The 21,835-nt window shown below is 33.0% G+C and overlaps 1 protein-coding gene across 4 annotated transcripts; it reads left to right on the top strand.

Moving 5' to 3' along the window:
• The first annotated feature begins 15,339 nt into the window (after positions 1-15,339).
• On the top strand, positions 15,340-21,591 carry LOC127806739 (uncharacterized). Of its 4 annotated transcripts, none has more exons than XM_052344221.1 (6): positions 15,340-15,509; positions 16,049-16,375; positions 19,243-19,388; positions 19,698-19,974; positions 20,385-20,657; positions 20,898-21,591. In XM_052344221.1, the coding sequence occupies exons 2-6, from the start codon at positions 16,064-16,066 to the stop codon at positions 21,375-21,377; spliced, it is 1,488 nt and encodes a 495-aa protein (XP_052200181.1). In that variant the 5' UTR covers positions 15,340-15,509; positions 16,049-16,063; the 3' UTR covers positions 21,378-21,591. The 4 variants fall into 4 exon arrangements, with proteins under 4 accessions (XP_052200181.1, XP_052200180.1, XP_052200183.1 ...); XM_052344220.1 differs by having other exon boundaries at positions 15,340-15,513; XM_052344223.1 differs by having other exon boundaries at positions 15,340-15,523.
• Positions 21,592-21,835: the final 244 nt, after the last annotated feature.

The raw sequence follows: 21,835 nt of genomic DNA, 5'->3' as shown, positions 1-21,835 counted from the left end.
AATCCATACTCTAACAAATACAATCAAGGGTGGAGAAATCACCCAAATTTCTCATGGAGCAATAATCAAAATAGTGTAAGGGTACCTCCACCTGGATTTCAGCCTCAAGAAAAGAAGCCTTAGAAGATTTGGTGGCAACATTCACTAAGGCCACAATAGAGTTCATGACAGAGACAAAAACAAACTTCCAAAATCAACAAGCTACCATAAGAAATTTGGAAGTACAAATGGGGCAATTGTCTAACACATTAGCAACAAGGTCACAAGGTGTACTACCAAGCAACACTGAAACAAATCCTAAAGAGCATGTGAAAGCCATCACTCTTAGAAGTGGTAAACAGTTATAGGGGCAACAACAAAAATGCGTGGAAGAAAATTCAACCAAGACAGTGCCTTTGCCTCAAGAAAAATCACACAATGAAGAAGAAAAGAAACAAGAGGAATACAAGCGAGAGCCAATCAAACCTTATGTTCCTCCAGTTCCTTTTCCATAAAGACTTCGCCAACACAATGAAGATAAGAATTTATTGAAATTTCTTGATGTGTTTAAAAGCTTCACATTAATATTCCTTTTGCAGAAGCATTAGCTCAAATGACAAGCTATGCCAAGTTTTTGAAAGAAATTATATCCAAGAAGAGGAGGTTAGATGACCAAGAAATAGTAATGCTGACTAAGGAGTGCAGTGTTATAATTTAAAACAAATTACCTCCGAAGTTAAAAGATCCAAGGAGTTTTACTATACCTTGCAATATTGGGAATTATAAATTTAATAAAGCTCTATGTGATCTTGATGCAAGTATTAACTTAATGCATTTCTCTATTTTTAGGAAATTGGGCTTAGGTGAAGTGAAGCCTACAACTGTTTCTTTGCAATTGGTAGATAGATATGTGAGATATCCACTAGGAGTCATTGAAGATGTTCTTGTCAAAGTGAAAAATTTCATCTTTTTAGTAGATTTTATTATACTCGATATGTAGGAAGATAAAGAGGTACCTCTTATTCTTGGTCGTCCTTTCCTTGCTACTGGAAGAGCTTTGATTGATGTGCAACAAGGTAAACTAACTTTGAGAGTTGGGAAAGATGAGGTAAGTTTTAATGTTTTTCAATCTTCTAAATATCCAATGGAAAATGATACATGCTTAAGGATAGACTCAAAGCATAATTGTGTAGCAGATTATCTAGAAAAGTCTAATGATCCGTTAAATGAATCTAAACTAGTCTTTAAGAAAGTGTTTATGCATGTTGAAAATGTTGAGTTCTAACCTAGTTAAGAGGAGGGGTGAATTGACACCTTTTAAAAATTCTAATGCAAAACTTATGCACGTATATATATGAGAAAACAAATTTAATACAAACCAAAATTGTAGTTGAGAGTACAGGAGCACTTAATTACTAGATGGATAATATGATATCCGCCAGCTGTGCTAATATGTGCTTAGATCCAATATACTCTTCAAATTACAACTTGGTGAAAACATGTGATTTGAATGCACACAATAACAAGACTTTAAATAAACCAAATGGAATATTGAATGAGTACAAAGAATGATCAATTAAAGCAAATCAGAATATAATAAGCAACAAGAATGTAGGACTTAGGATTTGGCCACACAAAACCAAAAACAAACAAGTATAATCAAGCAAGAATAAGTAAAGAGTGAAAAGAAGAAGAACACATCGATGTATAGTGGTTCGGCCCTTATGGCTTACATCCACTACTTAAGGATTTCCTTCTTTAGGATTTTCAACCAAATCCATTATATGAAACTTTTGTTACAACCACCGAAGCCTTCACTCGGCTTCACCACCACCAAACTACTTCTGGAGTCTCACACTCACTAGTTTGGATTTTGTACGCTCTTTACAAGATACAAGAATAGTAGAGATTTAGAAATAGGGTTCTCTCAAAATAATACAATGAAGCGTAGAGAACTCTCTTAGTTTTCTCTCAAGAAGATAAGGGAAAAGAAAGACTTAGAGAGAGTGAAAATCTTTTCCAATGATGTAGAAAATGATAGGGCTTCCAAAAGTTGTTCCAAAGCCTTCAAGAGACCCTTTTATATAGTGTTAGAGAAGACTTTCCTTGATCAATCTCAGCCCTCCATGTGTCAAGTCTTCAAGCCAATCTCAGCCCTTCGTTTTGAATTTTTGATTTACCTTCCATAATCAACTAACTTGATTGATCTTCAAGACCTTTGACTTTTGTAGATCTCCAATCAGCCTTGAATGAGCAAATCAATTCCAATAATGCATGGCTGATTTCAAGGATTAAAAATATCATCCAAACCCTTCATAATTCTTACAAAATCAAAATTAAATAACAAATGATCAATTCTGACTTCTAGTTGATCTTCAAACTCCTTTGATTGTGCAATTGGCCCCTTAGCTTCCATAACAAGCATAACTAATTTGAAATTTGAATTTAAACCTCCAAATGGTGTAAAATCCAACCAAATATTCTCAAATAATGAAGCAAATTTGTCCAACAATGAAGATATCAATTATAACTTCAAAAGCTCATAATTGATCAAGTTTCCATACTAAAAAATGTTGACAAGTAGAGAATCAATTTGTGTAGCTGAATATATGCAAGATATCCTTTGAATATTCTCCCATAATGAAGATATCAATTAGCCATAATGAGTAGGATACTTGATTCCATGATTTGAGTCTCCATATCCTTTTAATGAGAGAGAATCAAAAATAAAGGAAAGTAATATCAATCAAGGTTTAATTTTCAAACCTTAATTTCCTCCATTAATGTTGAACAATTATGCTGAATCTTTAACTTCTCCATTTGAATGCAATTCAAAAAAAATCTTCCATATTTAACTGAGTAGAGGAGCTTCTAGGAACCTTTAAATTTACTCCATGATTCTCTTACCATATCTAGACCAACGAGATGATGTAGCCTTGATGAGTGTGCTCCACGTGGCTGCCATGTCATCAAAATGCCATGTTAACATTGCCATGTCGCCAAGTTACATATATGGCAACTCCATATAGTGGACTACTCCAATCTACTCAAAAACTTCCATATAGATCTTTTGAACTTCCCAACAAGGATTCCATATATATATCTTCTAGACTTTCCATTCCAAGAAGAACTTTCCATACATTGCTCAAATACTCAAATTTCTAGAAAGCTCTTTAAAAACTTGTTTCCATATATAATGAAATCTCTATATCAATATAAGAAGTTTCCATATATAACCTGTGTCATGAAATCACTAGAGAATAGCTTTGTAAGCCTTATGAAGGCTTCATGCTTTGTTAGTACATAAAATATAAATGAACATTCACATTCACACATGCCAATCATCAATCATCAAAATCTACACTCAACAGAAAAAGTTGGCTTTACTTGATTTGAGTCTGACATGAGAAAAGATTTTGAATCACTTGGAAAAAGGGCTCAACCACAAAGGTGCCTTAATCCTACCATGCAAGAGGTAATGAAACCAAAGGTAATCAAGCGGTTAGATGCAAGTGGGCAACGAAGATTTCAAAAGAATGAAACTTATGAGAGTGCCAAAATTTATAGCACAAGAACCAAAGCATGGAATGATTCACTTAAAGGAGAAGGAACTTCAAATTGAGAAGTGATAGTCAAACTAAAAACTATAAACAAGCGCTTTTGGGGAGGCAACCCAAAGTTATTTTTTATTAGCTATATTTTATTTTATCTTTTCACCCCAATTTTCAATCTCATATGTGTTCTTTAATTTGGTTTTGTATGTTTTGTAGGAATATCAATGAAAGAAGTATTGAAGCACCACTCATGTTCCTTCAAGACTACAGTAAAACTGGGGGAGTATTTTTATTTTTTCTATATTTTATTTCTCTTACAATATTGAGTTTAAGTTTGGGGGTAGATGAAAATTTTAAAATTAAAAAAAATGTTTAAAAAAATATAAAAAAATCAAAAATAAAAAATTATGTGAAAAAAAAATATTTGTTTTGTTTCAATTTGAGGCTTGTTTGTTTGGATGATTGAAGAAGCTATGATAAAATTTGATTGAAATAAATTATGACTTTTGGAAAATCCTCTACATTATGATAATTTGTATTTAAAGGTTGAATTAGTTTATTGTTCATTTGGAATTTTTGGAACAATTTGAGCACATAGCCTTGAGTAATGAGTTGTTTTGCTACTTAAATTGATCTCAACAAACTCTAAAACTTGCTTGATTACCTCTCGATGCGAAATCCTAGGTATTGCACAATTAAGGATATGATTTAGGTATTCTTTGGATCGAAATTAATAGTCTTTAAACTTACCATATATTTTGTATTTATCCTTAGTTTACCCCTTTGAGCCTTGTATATATTTGAACATTTTTTATTTGATAAACCACATTAACCTATCTTTTATAGCCTAAACAATAAGCTACCTTTTAAAAGGAATTATTGGTGAAAAAAAAAATGTGAGTGTAAGTGCTATAAATTTAAGGGTTAATTTATTGAAATTGATGAAAATGAGATGGAAGCTACCATTCCCACATATAGTAAAAAAAAAAAGGCTACATTTTTTAAGTTTGGGAGGAATGGTGAAAACAGAGAAAATGTGAAAGAGAGTACATATATTAAAAAAAAGAAAAAATAATAACAACAACAATAATTTGTTCTTCATATGGATTCAACTCATCGTATTAACATAATCTTGTGGTGTTTTGGGGGACTTTGAGTGAAATTCTCTTGGGTTAGTGAGGAAAAATTTTCATCAACTTTTTCCTTTACTTTGCATTTTGTATCTTTTCTTGTTAACCCACATCCTAATCTTAACATTATAAGCTAATAAAGACCTATTGATATTTGAATGTGCATTATTCTACATTAATGGAGAGAGGAATGAAAAGTATGTCTATGGAATTTGAATCATTTCTATCTAGAGGTCATTTTCTAGCTACTTATTTGCATAAACTCATCTGAAGTGCATCAATAATTTACATTTGGCTAAACATACACACGCTTCGAAAATTTCTTTGTGAAGATAAATTGATTTATGATTTAAATATAAATTGTTGTAATATTAGAAATTTTCTTTAAGTTATAAATTTGTGGATATCTTTGAGGCAAATCTTTGAAAAATCTAAATCAAATAAGATCTCTTTATTTTCTGTTTAAGTTTTCATTTGTGTTTCTTTTGCTTGAGGACAAGCAAAAATTTAAGTTTGGGGGTATTCAAAAACATGATGACGATTTTCCGCAAGTGTACGGATCGCACAAGTAATAAAGTAGTGAGTAAAATATCGTTCCCACGAGGATCGGGTGATAATTATCAAAATTATATTAACTCAAATGTTATTTAAATAATTGATTATGGGGAATTAATTTAAGAAAATAAAATAATAACACATAAAGTAAATATGAAGAGTTTCAAGATTTGGAGAGCACTAGGATATTTCAATTTCACCTAATTAATCCAATTTAATTTAAATGGTTGATAATCTAAATTTAATTATTCATGTAATGATAATTAACCATACAAGTCAAATTTTTACTTCCGTTTCAATTATATTCTTGCGGTGTTTATTAACTAGATTAAGTTATAGATTTTTTCTTCCGGTCTAAATTTATATCAACATATCAATCAAATATTAGCCAAGTATTTGATAGCATTAAGCATAATAATAAACATTTGCATGAATAAAGAAAATCAATCCATAAAAATCAAATTATCATAATTAGACTACATCAAAACACCATAGTTATAGAGTATAGTTCATATTACAAATAATAGAATCCATAACAAAACAAATGAACATAAAAATAGAATTTAAAGGAAATGCAAAAAGAGAATAAAACTCTTTTGATGTGTAGGATTTCCTTCTTCAAAAATGTTGTCACAAATTCTTGAAGAAATCTTTCACAAAAAATGCTCCAATTCTTCAATCTTTCAAGCTCTCTCACCTCCAATTCCTCCAATTTTTCAGCCTTCATTCTCTATTTATACTCATTCATTTCTTCTTTTCTTTAATTTTTTCCTTAAAACATGAGATACCCTACCTCCATAATTTCTTCCTCCATGTTTTTCTCTCCATGTTTTCCTCTTTATGTTTCATGCCACCCATGTTCACTCAAAAGTTTAGGTCTCATACTCAATACAAAATAATCTTTCAAAATATCAATAATTACAATTTAGGGATTTTTGTAAGATATGAGCTTAATTTGATTAGACTTTTGGACTAACTTGTTTAGTTCCAATTGGACCTGATTCTTTAAGAAATAGGCAGCCCAAATAACCCTTAAAAGCCTTCTTAATCCATCTACAAATCAGCCCAATTGAAAAAAATAGAATGAAAAATTCGTAAGTAATGCTGAATTTTTGACAATTTTGACCTTTTGTCACTCCAATAACTATAATTTTCTGTAGAAAATTTGGATTTACGCACTGTTTGAAGCATAAGAAAGTAGACATATAGAAATCTCACATATATTTTTTTTCAGAATTTTTTCACATTCCAATTAGTACAGTTTTAATTTTTAATCAGACCATTGAGTAGCGAAAATTCATAACTTTTGCTCTTATTTCTTACTTTTCCTTCAAATCCTATCAACATGATAAATCACCTAAAATTAATATAGAAAACATATATAAGCATAAGAATTAAGCATAAATTCAAGTAAAAATAGTATAAAAAATATTAACACGTAAGAAGGTTTCAAATGATAAGTTTTCATTTAATTTTTTAAGTTCTTTGTATATAAATATATGTGCACGCACACATACATTTTATAATATAGCTCTATAGATTGATTTTGTGCATGAAGTTAAGATTCACAAACCAACAATGAATGAATGCACATATTTTGCACCTATAGCTATCAGAAACCCAAAAGATCACAATCCTACAATTTTTCGTCACAAAGGAAATCATTAACCCTACGATGAAATGGCAGTATAGGCTCAATGCTGCTTTTCTAACTAATGCACATAGTTTGTTAAATATTTTTAATTTATTTAGAATTATCATAAGTTGTGTGTAGATTTCAATTTTTGGTAATTTATCTTAAATCTATACATGATGATGAACTATGTCTACTAAAATTGCATGTATGCTTTCTTATTTTCTTTCCTTCATGGACAAATAATCATTATTTAGCATAACTATTAAATTTCCTTTTCTTTCATTTTGCTTGGCTTCTAAACTAGGCATATATCATTTCAGAAAAATTTATCTTTTAGAAAGTATTCATAATAAAAAGATATTAAACTGGATGCATTCATTAAAGGTGTGTTTGATTACATTATCTAAAATTTAATTCTAGATAATCCTTGCCTAGAAAACAAAAACCATCACACTCTCTTGGAAAATGAATTTTATGGAAAAAAAACTTTAAATGCTTATACCATACACATTTTTTCATAGAAAAATTAAGAGTATTTGATTATTTTCATAGAAAATATGTTATTACAATATTTTCTATGGTAAATGTGTGCAATCAAACACACTCTAAGTTTATCTTGAAGGAGAACAGATCACAGTCACTATAATGCCCATTTTAATTTCCGGGCATGTTCTTATCCTAGAAATTTAAGAATTTTTTTTATACATTTACACCCACATTATTCCATGAATTTCCCTTTGTTAGCCCCTTAACTATAATTAAGGTAACTATTAGAGTTTTGCATAAAAAAAAAGTCTAGATCGGTCCTTGACAAGATGTAACATTGAATCAATAATCTAAGTGCTTGTATCTCATACTCCCATGTTCAAATAAATTCATGAAAATAAGCTTTGCAACTAAAGAATATTCTAAATATGAAATTAGAAACAATTAGGTTGCGTTCTCTATACTTTTCAATTTTCAATTTTGAGTTTTGAATTCATTTTCAGTTTTCTGTTTTGGTAATCTATTTTTAGAAAATTAAAAACATGTTCTCTTTTTCATTTTGAAAAACTATTTCTCAAAACAGAAAATTAGAAAACACGTTCTAAAATTTTTAAAATAATTTTTAATAATATTTTCTTCAATAAATTTGATTATTCAGTAAATTAGAAATATTTAATGTTAATATATTATTAAAAATATATATACATTTTAAAGTTAATGAATTTTGTAATATTTTTTTCCATTATAATAATAAAATACAAATAAATAAATGTATTTTGAGTTTTGAGTTTGTTTTAAATGAAAACACTCAAAACAACTTTTTGTTGTTTTGAGTTTTCTTTACAATTTTTTTTTTTTGTTTTCAAAAATGCATTTTTAAAAACAGTAAAAAGAACGCGTTTTCATTATTTTAAAAAATTAAAAATGAAAAATGATTTGAAAACAATAAAGAGAACACAGCCTTATCTTCTGTTGTTCATCTTCTTTTTCCTCCATGAATCACTTGGATCACATGTTGGCACATATGAATATACCTATTTAGATGACGAACCCTTAGTAACACTTTAGAAATCGTTTTTCATGCATATGATTTAATACATATATTCATTCACTATCAACACCCAATTATGACAAATGAGGTGATAATCATCGTTCATTGTTTATACAGCAAACCTATAACATTTTATTCAAGGAAAAATACCAATCACCACCTTGATTACAATATATCGCCATATTTATACATCAAGTCATATTAAATATTTGAACAATTAAATTGGTAAATTATTCAAGATAAAAAAAAAATATTATTTCATATCTAGCAAGAAACAAATGGTATGTTTAACGTATATTTATTATATAAATTTTATTGCATGCTTTTTGTCTAAAAATATATTACTAAAAAGATTAGAATGGTGTTCAATTTGGTGTACTAACATGGTTTTCTTTCTATTTAATATAACATTGCTGCTTTATTTTATTTCTAAAATCAAAATTATTTCGTATGAAAGTAAACAAATAACCCCTTGGATTTGCTAATGCTAAATTTTGAGTGTGCAAAGTGTGACTCCACTAAGAAAATATATAATATTTATATAATCCAAATGTCATATTTTCTTGAGATGAGGGAGTTTCATGGTGAGATCATTGCAGCAAATACTTGTTCCCATAGAAGATAAACTAATAGTGAAATCATCTTCACAATTATCAGAATTTCGGTGAAGGTTTGTAAGTAAATGAAACTCTTGGTTTAGAAGTTTATTTAAATCACATGTATGTATGTATGTATGTATATATAAATATGTATGCATTTGTAATTTTGTATTTATCTACTTAAATATGAAATTCTAGTAAATACTTTTCGTCTATATCGTAATATCCTCTCCTAGATATTGATATATGAAAAATACTATTTGTACTTCTTAGACTACATTTTGGACAACACAATGTAGTTAAAATAACAAAAATACCTCTCACCAAGACAGTGAAACGCAAGAGATATTTTAATCATTTACCTGCATATATGTAGTCCCTTGATGTAAGCAATATGGTCCTTAATATATATCTATAACAACTAATATTTTTTTAAAAAATAATAATAATTATTATTATTATATAATATTACACTAGATTATTGTGCAAAGGAAAATGTTATTGGTATATCATTGTGTACACCTTAGACTACACAATGATATATCAATGTCTAAAATGTTCTCACCCAAAGTGGTGAGTTACAGTGAAGCGCAATAAGACAAGAGATATTTGTGTCATTTATGTACCTTGTGTAGCGTAAGGTGTACATAAATAATGTACAAATAGCATGATCATTATGCAAAATGGATCCTTATTTTTGAAAGTCGGACCATCAACCTGAAAACAACGAACTCATAATATTTCTTGTCCACTTGCAATTGGTTAAATTGCATTTGACAACTGTGCAATCCCTACCCCCCCCCCCCCCCCCCCCAATTTACTCTCGTGTCTCTAGTCTTCTTCTCCCTTTGAATTACTTCATCATATTTCACCCCTTTCTCTAAACCTTGTTCTGTATATCTTTTTTTCTCCATTTGAGTTGGTTCTTTCCTTGTACCTTACCCCTCCCTTCCCCCCTAGTGATCTAACAACATCTTGGTATCATTTTTATGAGAGGTTTCAAAGAGTAAGTCTTCGTATAATTCTTTTAAGCACTTGTATAAAGGCAACTATTATGTTGTCCACTGTCGAGCAACATAATAGTTGTCCAACTGAGAAGGGGTGGGCCCATGCATGTAGGGCCCACGCCAAATGCATGGAGCCCACCCTCTTTCTCTCTTAGTCGGGACGGTGGGCAACATAGTAGTGTCCCTTGTATAAATATATGTATATGCATACATATTTTATAATTTAGCTTTATAGATTGATGTGTTGCACTATGTCGAGATTTTGGTTTGCTTTAAAAGGAAAAAAAAAAAAACAACAATTAATGAATGCACGTATTTTGCACCCATTGCTTTCACTAAAACGTGAAAAGTTAACTAGCTTAAGAACATAAGTTAAAGTCGTTCCATGGCTGGTTGAACATTGAAGTAGCTAACATGTTGTTTCCCATGAGATAGACTCAGTGTGCGGAAAGCATCTCCTCCTTAGTTGAGTGGCTGGCTAGTTCATTGATCCAAATGACGGGTAAGTTCAGTTGTACAAAGAACCATCTTCACCGTTTCATTAAAAGGTCTATACATAGCTGAAACTCTTAAGAGTTAGAAATTCCTTTAAATAATAAGGGTGTGTGTATATGTATATATATATATATATGCATGTTCGAAAATATAATGCAATACTTGTTTAGTTATAGAATTCATATATTTAAACCTTATCGTACCACCGATCTTCTTAATCTTCTTAGGTCAAGTGTGAAACACATGATAAAACGCAGTTTAGGTACAACCCAAATATCCATATTATCGTCACTCTATTTATATGGGAGAAATCTGTATTATAAAGGGATTCCAAGATACAAATTAATCAAAATTCTTATTTTGATATTATCTGACTTGGAGATAATATATTTCCTTTAAACAATATGAGATCTTATTATTTCATTCAATTCTATTATGATTTGATTGACTCATCATGATCGTACAGAATATCAAATTATTATTATCTTATATTTTGTCAACAATGTATTTGTAATTTTGTATCTATCTATCTATTTATAGATAATTATAGGAGATCGACATTGGATCGAACTTAAGAGTTTCCATCTCCTTAGCTCCCTAGTCCTTCTTAGTCTTTCCGTGAGTTGCTGCAAAACAGAAGATACATGCATATATGTTACCTTATATCTTATTTACATCTAGGTGCATTTTGTTTACACAGTTCGGCACAGACACCTACTTCTGTGATTTATAAGATGTTAGTTTTAAATTAGTAATGTCTTCACTTGACAACTTGACAACTTTTGCTTACAAGTTGGTGACTTTTAATTTGTGATCTAGAACAACTTGGTTCTATATCTTCAAATATGATTTCTGAAGCGATCAATATAACACTGTAGGCACTTATAACGATCCTTTGCCTTTGAGATATGGTGAAGGGTCATGCAAAACTCTCGTCACAACTGATTGCGAGACTTGAGTGAGTTAGGATGGAACGCCAAACATTCATTGACCGAGAGGGCGGTGGTTGTAACAAGAGTGGTTGCAAAAAAAATGAGGTTGCTATAGAGAGTTGTCTTTTTGGATTGAAAGTCACTGTAGTCTGCAGGGCCCGCTATTATAGAAGATGCAGATAATTTCACTACAAAAAAAATGAGTATTTTGCGACGATTTTTTGTGGTGGTTTTTAAAATTGTCGCAAGATATGGTATTTTTCGACGGTTTATTTAATATTTTGTGGCGGTTAATAACTGCCACAAAATTTATTAATTTAATAATTAAAAAATAAATTTTGTGATAATTTTTTAAAAAAGTAGTAAAATTTAGAAAATAATTTAATAATTAAAAATTAAATTAAATTAACATTTGTGGAGGTTAAGAATCGTCGCAAAATTTTAAAAAATAATTAAATAATTAAAAAATAAAATAAAATTAATATTTACGACGATTAAGAATTGTCACAAAATTTATTCATTTAATAATTAAAAAATAAATTTTGCGACGATTTTAAAATACTGTCGCAAAAATTTAGGAAATAATATAATATTTATATTAAAAATATATAAAATTCTGAAAATGTATAAAAAAATTAAAAACTATCTTAACTCTTCCTTTTATTTTTAATCAATTAATTTATTTTATTTAATTCAATTAATTTATTTCATTATTCTTTTTATTTTATTATAAAAATTTAATTCAATTTTTTAAATAATTACCCACACATATTAATAAATGTTACGTATGTATGAGTAATTATTTATAAATTTATCCATACATAATTACAAATGTTATATATGTATGGTATTCACGTATTTATGATTTTATATTTAAATTATAAAATGTAAACAAACATTTAGGGGTGAGCATAAAATCAGTTTAACCGATTAAATCGAACCCGGTTTGGATTTAGTTAGTTTTTTGCAAAAATTTTGAGTAGTCAATTCGATTCAATTATTTAGGCAAAAATACCCGAAAAATCGAACCAACCCACGCACCCTTGCTGACTGGCGCTAACCGACCTGTGCGCTAACCGACCCGTGCTGCTACACCTCAGTTCTCGGCTCCATTCAACATTCATTGCGTTGCCTATTTGCCTTTCTACTTCCTTGCGCATCACACTCGGACCCGATAGCCCGCCCGAGCCGAGAGAGAGAGAGAGACCGCCTCACAGACTCCCCCACCCCACCCATCGTCAACCTTCACATCGCCATCGCCGTCGAAGCCGAATGCCTTCGTCGTCGATTTCTCCCCCACATAACCCAACACCCAGCCCCCCTCACTCGTCATTGTCGTCGAAGCATCAACCCTAGTCCCCTAGGTCTTTGGCGGCTAACCCTTACCTCGCCATCAACGTATCGTCGTCCTCGTCAGACCCCCTTCACCGTCGGCTTCTTCCCCACCCAAGTCCAACACGGCAACACCCAGTCCCCCGGTCGTCGAAGCATCGACCCTAGCCCTAGGTCACCGGCTAACCGAACCCTCACGTCGGCCTCGCCCTCGCCCTCGCTGTTAGACCCAAACACCTTCACCGTCGGCTTCTCCCCCGCCCAACACCCAACCCCCCTGCACCTGATTGTCCGAGACCCAGCCCCCCCACCTTGTCGAACGCGACAGAAAACCCTAAGTTATTTCACCCTCATCACCGTCAACATCAACAATCTAGTTGGTTTCGACAACTTAGGAGTGAACGATCTTGCGGGTATCGCGGTCGTCATCGATTTGAGAAGGTAATACTAATACGATTTTGGCAACTTAATCAGTTAATCGTCGTGTGGTTTTGATTGTCATGTCTGATCTGGTTGGTAATACGATTTGGTTCGTTTGATTTGTTTAATTTGTTGTGATTTGGTTCGTTGTTTCTCTTTTGCGAATTTGTTTGTATCACTAATCTTAATCGTCGTGTGGTTCTGATTTGCTTAATCAAAAGAGTAAACAAAAAACTTAATTGTGTGATTTGGTTCGTTGATGCTTTGACTTGGCTTTGTGAATGCATTGTTATTGATATATAGAATGCACTGTTAATGGGATTCTTGTGCAGCTGTGCTTTCTGCTTTCTGTTATTGTTATTGTTTAATTTGTTTTGCTTTCTGCTGTTATTGTTTTGATATATAAGTGAATTGTGCAGCAAATGCAATAAATGTTTTTTCTGTTTCGTTGGTTTTTAGTGTTACTATTTGCTATTGATGTATAAGTGAATTGCACTGTTAAGTGAATTGTGCAGCAATGATATATAAGTGAATTGCACTGTTAATGAATATTTTCATTTTAGTGTTTTTTCTATTTTGATATCTTTTCTGTTAGTGTTTTCTGTTTTGTATTGATCAGGTGAATGTTTTGCAGCATATTTGTATTGATCAGGTGTTTTTTCTGTTAATAAGTTTTTAGTGATACTGTTTGCTGTTGATGTTGGTGTTTTTAGTGTTTTCGGTTTTGTTTTTGGATTGCTTTTCGGTTTATTTTTTGGTTCGGTTAGTCTACAGTCCAAATCATTAATTCGATTCGGTTTATGAAATATTTTTTCGGTTCGGTTAGTTTAAAGTTCAAATCGGTTATTTTGGTTTCGATTATTTCGGTTAGTGTATTAAGTTGGTTTGGTTATTTCCATAACGGTAGTTCAGTTCGATTAGGCAAAAATGGAGCAGTTCGATTCGGTTATAACCGAATGCACACCCCTACAAACACTACATTTGAATGTGTACAATTGGTAATAAACAAACACTATAAATGTTATATAATAATTAACTATTGGTAATATTTATTAAATGTGTACAAAATATAAACAAACACTACATTTGAAAAATAAATAAAAAGTTTAAAAACCATAATATTGTTAAAGTTTTTATTATTTTAAATTTTGGAAATCACAAAAATAAAACAGTATCAAGAGATTATATTATATAAAAAGAGTCTAGGGGTTACTTTATCAATCTTTTTCTCTTTGTAAATAGGAGAATTTTTTGCTAAATTAAGATATGCTCACAATTTTAGTGAAACTATAATTTCACTTCGAACACAAGACTAACTTATACATCAAAAGGTTTGCAATTGATCTCATTTGTGTCCTAATTTTTTTTTCTCTTTGCAAGCCTCTTGAAAATGCCAAAAGACACTCTCTTGCATCTTGATCGAGATATTCTCACATAAAAAAAATTATTGTTATATCTTGACAATAATAATATAAATTTAGCATATAATAATGGTTCTTAAAATTTAACTTGAACATACATTTTTTATTAGAAATAAATTATTTTTAATATAAATTCACGAAATGTTTTCTTATTTTTTATGGAAGTATTATCAAAACCATTTCTAAACTCTCACAATGCTCGTCTTTATGCGTCGAGCTCTTCGTTGTTTTATTGATCATTGTTTCATCTCTTTATATAATAGTCATATATTGCTAATTTTGAAAATTTATTTTATTTTCAATATTTAGTTTTACTTTTGTTGTTTATAAATTTTGTCTCATTATTTATTTGTGAGACTCAAGATCTCTAATAATCTGTAAATGCTCTGCGATATTTGTTTAATGTAATTTTTATTTATAGAAAAAAAATTAATTATTTAAGATAACAAGCTAATAATAAATAATCTAATATATCAAATTAATTTATTATAATTATTAAATTTATAATATAATTATATTTTTAAATAAATATTAATTTGATGTAATAATTTAAATTATTTTATTATCATATTTAAAATTTTTATTTAAAATTATTATTTTATTAGTTATTATAATTATAAATTATTTTTATCAATTAAATAATTAATAATATTATTTTCATAAATAATTTTATTTTTATCTAACAAATAAATGTTTCAAAAAAAATAAGAAAAGGCCGAAAAGTTTTTCCCAAATCCCTGCCTCTTTCCCCAACTCCCCCCCTCCCCTCTCTCTCTCTCTCTCTGAACTCACTCCTGCCGTCGACCCATCCACCTCCGCCTTCGGTCGTCGCCGCTGCCTCCACCTCTGGTCGTCGCCTCCGCTTCCGCCTCAGCCTCCGATCGTCGTCGCCGCCTCCAGATCGGCCGCTGCGTCGGTTCTCTCCTGTTATTTCTTCCTTTCACGTTACTTCTGCAATATAAAATCAAAATAAAAGAATATATGGAAAATAGGCGAGAGGGATGTCCTTGTCTTCCAATGCACTGAATTAGTTTATGAATTATGATTGTCCTTGGCTTTTTTTTTTCCCCTTATCTCTTCCCTTTTACTTTGCACCTTCTTCATTCACAACAGGATGCAAGAACAATCAGCCTTTTCTGTTTTACTTAAGAAATAAGGAATGAACCGCAGCCCTTTGCCATCTAGATGGATTCCTTTTATGTGATGCTGTGATCAGAAGTATATATTGTACCTTTTGTTCCCTTTGTCCCTGGTTTAATTTTTACATGAAATGTGTTCCAGGTATATACTCACTGGAACATTCCAGTGATAATTCTGATTTAAAATTTCAGCCTCATTGGAAGTAATAAATTTGTTACCTGGTCTTGAATATATATAGCCAAGAACAATAAGCTTTATTTCTCTGTATTACCATATATATTGGCATATTCTTAATTGCCTTTCTCTTGCAGCTGACAAAACAAAGCATGGTGGTAAACTGTGAGGAGCCCAAGAGAAGAGTGGCATTTGTATTGATTGATGGGTTGGGTGATGTGTCCCTGCCGAGGTTTGGTTACAAGACCCCTCTGCAAGTGGCCAAAATACCCAATATGGATGCCATTGCTTCTGCTGGAGTCAATGGCCTCATGGACCCTGTTGAAGTAGGCCTGGCATGTGGAAGTGACACGGCACACCTTTCATTATTAGGTTATGACCCTAGAGTATATTATCGAGGTCGAGGGGCTTTTGAATCAATGGGTGCTGGATTGGCAATGTCACCTGGAGACATTGCTTTTAAAGTACGTATTTTTATTCTTCCATTTCATTTTATCCCCAAGATGAATTCTTTCTTAATTTGTCAAACTTACTCTTAATTTGTTTCTTGTGTATAGAGTAATTCTCGAAACATTATTAAGTTGTGCTAGACCTAAAATGGAGTCCCCTTTCCATGCTTTTTTAGGGTCTACCTAAGAAATTTTAACCTGATATTGTTTTCAAGGCATCATATTAACAACTCTTGTATCTGAAGACTAATCTATTTGATAAATCTCTGTAATTTCTCTGGACAGATTCTTGTTTGAAGAAAATTTATAATTGTAGATGTGGGTGCAAGTGCTATATAACAACTTTTTTTATTAGTGAAGGTGAAAAGTAAGGTTTGAAAAATTTAGCCTGCACAAGCAAAATGTTTGCAGCCTGACATTTTAAGAAGGCATGGCCACCCAGACAATAACATTTCATGGCCTGCCAAATTTTTAAAGCTTGAAACCACAAGGCTCTAGCCGTATGTTTTCGACTGGTAAACAATGAGCTCTTGTATCTCTGGTTGATCTCTCGTCTTATCATAGAATCATAGACTTAACTAGAAGCCACACAACTTGGAGTTGGTTTCTATAAAACAGGAAACAACATGCTTCAAAGAAGGAGGATATCCCAAGATTTTTAGATTGATAATCTGAACAGGTCAGCATCACATTATGCAAATATTTCTATTCTTTTTAAATTGTTGTATTTTTATTCCCTCTTTGGACTTTCTACTTCCTCATTATGGAATATAGGCTCAAAAATATTTCGTATCTAGAATATAACACACACACACACACACACTTTTCAAGAAACCAGTTTCCAATTATTTATATGTTCATTGAGTTAAAAATGATTTGGAATTAACTATGGGTGTTTCCTTGACCCTCGTAATTTAGTTGATTGTTTCTTGCCCTCTTTCAATTTATTGCTTCTTTCCTTATCCCACCTTTCTTTTATCAAGAAATTTTCTGGACCTTTTCATCTTTACAACTTCCCAGGCAATGGTTTTCCTTGTGACTCATTGTATGCTCTGCTTTATCATGTTGAACTTGATGACTCCAAATCCTAGTTATAGTAGTGGATAAAAACTAAACTTGAAATTACTTGGTTCAACATTTGTTCGACCATGGAGTTTCTAAAAACACATTTGATATGCCCTGCAAACAGCAGACAAACTTGGATATGGAGCAGACCCAAGTGGCAGATCTGGGTCAAATCTATAAACAGGCACTTGGGTCTAATACATGCACAAATGGGTCGAAATCAACAATCCAAGACAAAATAACAATAGAAAGACAAAGCACAATCGAAGATTAAAACCATGATTGAGTGGGTACCCCCTCCACCCCACCCCCCCACAAGGTCATGTTTGGTTCAATGCGTTTTGAAGGCGCTCCTAGATCCGTTGAAGAAGAACAACCTTTAAAATGAAGTGTCATTGCACAACCCAAAACAAAACCAACAAAGAAGGAGCAAAACAAAAGGAGATCAAGGGAATGATTGAGTGGGGTGCCCCTTACTTAGTGATGAAGATCAAAAGCTATGAAGATGGTCCATTTGTGAGCAAAAATCAAATCAAACAAAGAGAAAGAGCAAAAAGCCAAAGGAAAGCAAGGAAGTCCCATCGCTCGATTGGTTGCATGCCATCTGCCCGTCTCATCTTGAAGCTTGGTCGTTTCCATCTTTCACCCCTAGGGGCCTCTCTTGTAGCCAACAGACCCCCCCTCCCAGGGGGGCATTCCTCAAATTGAACATGGGAGCCTCTTTCCAAGACCCTCCCTCGGACTTATAGGAATATTCTGAGATTTCACGGAATATGCCGAGAATATGCTGGGAATATGCCACCCAAGAAACGTGGGATGACTGCTACATGTCCCCCTCTGTCTCTTCTATAAATAGGAGGACCTCCTCTCTCAAGTAAGTTCACGCTGCCACTCCAACTCTATTTCTTGTGCTCAAACACCCAAAGACTAACATAAGCATCGGAGGGTTTGGGTGGGGACCTCCACCCGCTCCCTTAATTGGTTGTTTGTCTTGACAAGATTCTTGGTCATCAAGAGCCTCTCAGTCATCAAGAGTCTCTTATTCATCAGAGGGTTTGCGTGGGGACCTCCACCTGCTCCCCTAACCGGTTGTTCGTATTGACAGGTCTCTCAGTCATCAAGGGCCTCTCGATCATTTTAGGGCCTCGGTCATTTTAGGGCTTGTCGGTCATCAAGAGCCTCTTATTCATCAGCAGCCACCCAGTCACCAAAAGTCACCCATTCATTAGGGCTCCTGATCATTGTAACAAGACCCCCAGGTCTCCTGATCATTGCATCAAAATCCCTAGGTCTCTTGATCATCAGCACCCAGACTTGGAACTCTCAAGATCACATCTTGAGATCGCATTTTCCCGCACTAAAATTTATTGTTGTATCTTGACAACAACAACATTGAATGGAAGTACAAATAATATAAAATTGTTGTAGATTTGGTATGCACTAATAATCCAAGCTCATGTTTTGAAAGTTCTTGAACATTGCATTGTCAGATTGACTCTATTTCATGCTACTAACAAAATTTTGGTGTTACAATATAGTTTACACAAGGACAACTTTGGTAGCAATGGTAAGGTTGCTCCTTTGTGACTTGAAGGTCACGGGTTGAAGTTGTTGAAACACTCTCTTTGCAAATGTCCAAGGGAAGGTTGTGGACAAATACGACCCTCCTCTGACCCTCATTGTTTTGTCCAATGAATCAATTTTTTATAGCAAATTTCATTTTCAATTATTTTGTCTTATGAAGTTTTTTTTTTTAAAAAATCTTTTCCCTTTCTTCTGGAATTCATTGGTCATTGTTGGTTGTTTCTTTTTTCGAGTCAAATTTTGCAACTTTAGATGAGAAAACCGGAATTGTCATCAGTAGAAGGGCTGATCGCCACTTTGAAGAAGAAGGGCCTATCCTCTGTGCAGCACTAGATGGAATGAAGCTACCATCATTTCCTGAATATGAAGTCAGAGTCAGGTGCAATGCTTTATATGCAAAATTATTACTTTTTGTTTTATACATTGCGTGAAAAGGCTTGGGATCTTCAGTGACCACAGATCAGAGCATATAGAATAACTGGTATGATGGAAGCTGACTCAGCTTCTTTGTTTCTTATCACTATATATAAATGTGTTGATGTCCTAGCCTTAAGTTTTACTACTTCATGATTCTCAACAGAAATATCAGTTTGATTTTTTTTCCCATGGAGTTATTTTACGTCTTCTAACTTCAAAATTAAGATGTAGATGAATTAATGCCAAAAAAAAAAAAAATCATATTTTGAAGGTATGCAACAGAGCATAGATGTGGAGTTGTTGTGAAAGGACCAAACTTAAGTGGAAATATATCAGGAACAGACCCACTAAAGGACAATCGCTTACTTATACAAGCTGAAGCTCTGGATGATACCAACGAAGCAAAACACACAGCTGCAGTTGTTAATGAATTATCCAGGGAGATCTCAAGACTCTTGATTTCTCATCCTCTGAATGCTAAACGGGCAGCAGAAGGAAAGAACATTGCAAATGTTGTCCTATTACGAGGTTGTGGTATTCGAATTGAGGTATGTTTGCTTAGTCTTTAGGCACCTCTTTCTTTGTCTCTCTTCCTCCTCCTCCCCTCCCACACGCACATTTAATCACCACATGTTTCTGAAGGTTGCTGCTAGCTGGCAACTATCTGGAATAATGAAAGCACTCAGTTATGCTTTCTGTGCATGAATAAATTATTCAAAGAGCAAAGGAAGTAAAAGACAGTGTGCTATTAAGTGAAAGAAAGTCTTTTGGAATTTCAGTTGCTCGAAGTATTAATAATAAGGTTAGCTTTGAAGTAAAATTGGATTTCAAATCTGTTCATATCCTCAATGCAGAACCTTGAGATATTCAATGCAAGTTGAAGTAGTGTTAAAAGACGAAATCTGTTTTTGTTCAGTTATTTAAACTGTAGAATTTGAGCAACCTATTTGTGTTGTAGGTCCCTCCATTTGCCGAGCAACATGGTTTATGGCCATGCATGGTAGCTCCTACTAAAATTATAGCTGGCCTAGGTTTATCACTTGGTATTGATATACTGGAAGCTCCAGGAGCAACAGGAGACTATCGAACACTCTTGACTTCTAAAGCAATTGCCATAGCTAAGGCACTCTCAGCACCTCTGCAATCTTGCCCCCGAGTTTTTATACCAGGGGAGGATGAGCATAAACCAGGTCGATCAGATGGCTATGACTTTGGGTTCCTTCATATTAAGGTGGTTACGTAATTGAATTTCTATTTTTTCTGCTCTTTTTTCCTGCAGAGTTTGTGCCTTTCTTTTTTCGTGGTCTGGGGTCAAATTTCTGTCCTACCTGATGGAACTAAGAGTTCATGTTGTAAATATTACTTCTAGCTAGCTATTATGTATGTTTGCGATGGCCCAAGTATTAATGTTCTTCAATGATTGTGAAATGTTGATAATAGTATTGAACTGATGGATTAGGCGTTTTTGCAGGCAATTGATGACGCAGGTCATGATAAATCAAGTATTTTCAAAGTGAAAGGATTGGAGGCAGTTGATCGAGCCATAGGGCAACTGGCCAAGCTTCTTTGGCAGGCTGAATCAACCAGCAATTTCCAATACTTCCTGTGTGTGACGGGTGATCACTCTACTCCTGTTGAGTATGGTGACCACAGCTTTGAACCAGTTCCATTTGCATTGTGTCGATTAAAGGACTTTGTGTCCGCAGCAGGTGGGGAAGCCGTTCTTATAGAGACTTGCCTCGATCCATTTCCTCTTCCAATTGTCCACGCGGGCAACGATTCAGCTGATAATGTGGAGCTTGAGGCAGGGAGAACTAAACAGCTTCAAGCCTTCTGTGGTGATTCGGTTTGCGAGTTAAACGAGATAGCTGCAGCGAGAGGTTGTCTCGGGCGTTTTCCTGGAGGTGAAATGATGGGAATTATAAAGACATTTCTTAAACTGAAACCATGACATGATTTTGCTAGCTGCCAACTACCAGAGCTTTTTTGGTGCCTTCAACAGGAGGTGGAATCTAGAATCCAGATGGGTACTTCTTCCAGCTCTTTTAACTCTTTTCATTGAATAAATTCTGCCTTACCAATTGATCAGAATTATAGATCTTTGTTGCAAGCATGTAATTTCATTGTGCTACATATAGATGCATTGCCTCCTTCCCTCTTTTTAACTTTCCTATAATTATAATGGCAAGTCACGAGAAAAGAAAATTAAAAGAAAAGAACTATACAATTCCTGTCACTAAAAGCAGGAATTCCCCTTTTACAAGCGTCCAAAGAGCAGCCATGGCCAAGTTATAATTAAGGCCCTGCAGCCTACTTACAGTATATAAGTATTAAACATTGCTAACACTAGCATTTAATTAGCACTTCCACTTTCAAAAGAAAAGTTAAAAGTCCAAAGAGGTAATTAGC

Source organism: Diospyros lotus, chromosome 7 (assembly GCF_014633365.1).
Source record: "Diospyros lotus cultivar Yz01 chromosome 7, ASM1463336v1, whole genome shotgun sequence".
In the NCBI taxonomy this organism is placed as follows: domain Eukaryota; kingdom Viridiplantae; phylum Streptophyta; class Magnoliopsida; order Ericales; family Ebenaceae; genus Diospyros; species Diospyros lotus.
This window is presented reverse-complemented; position numbering and strand designations above follow the sequence as displayed.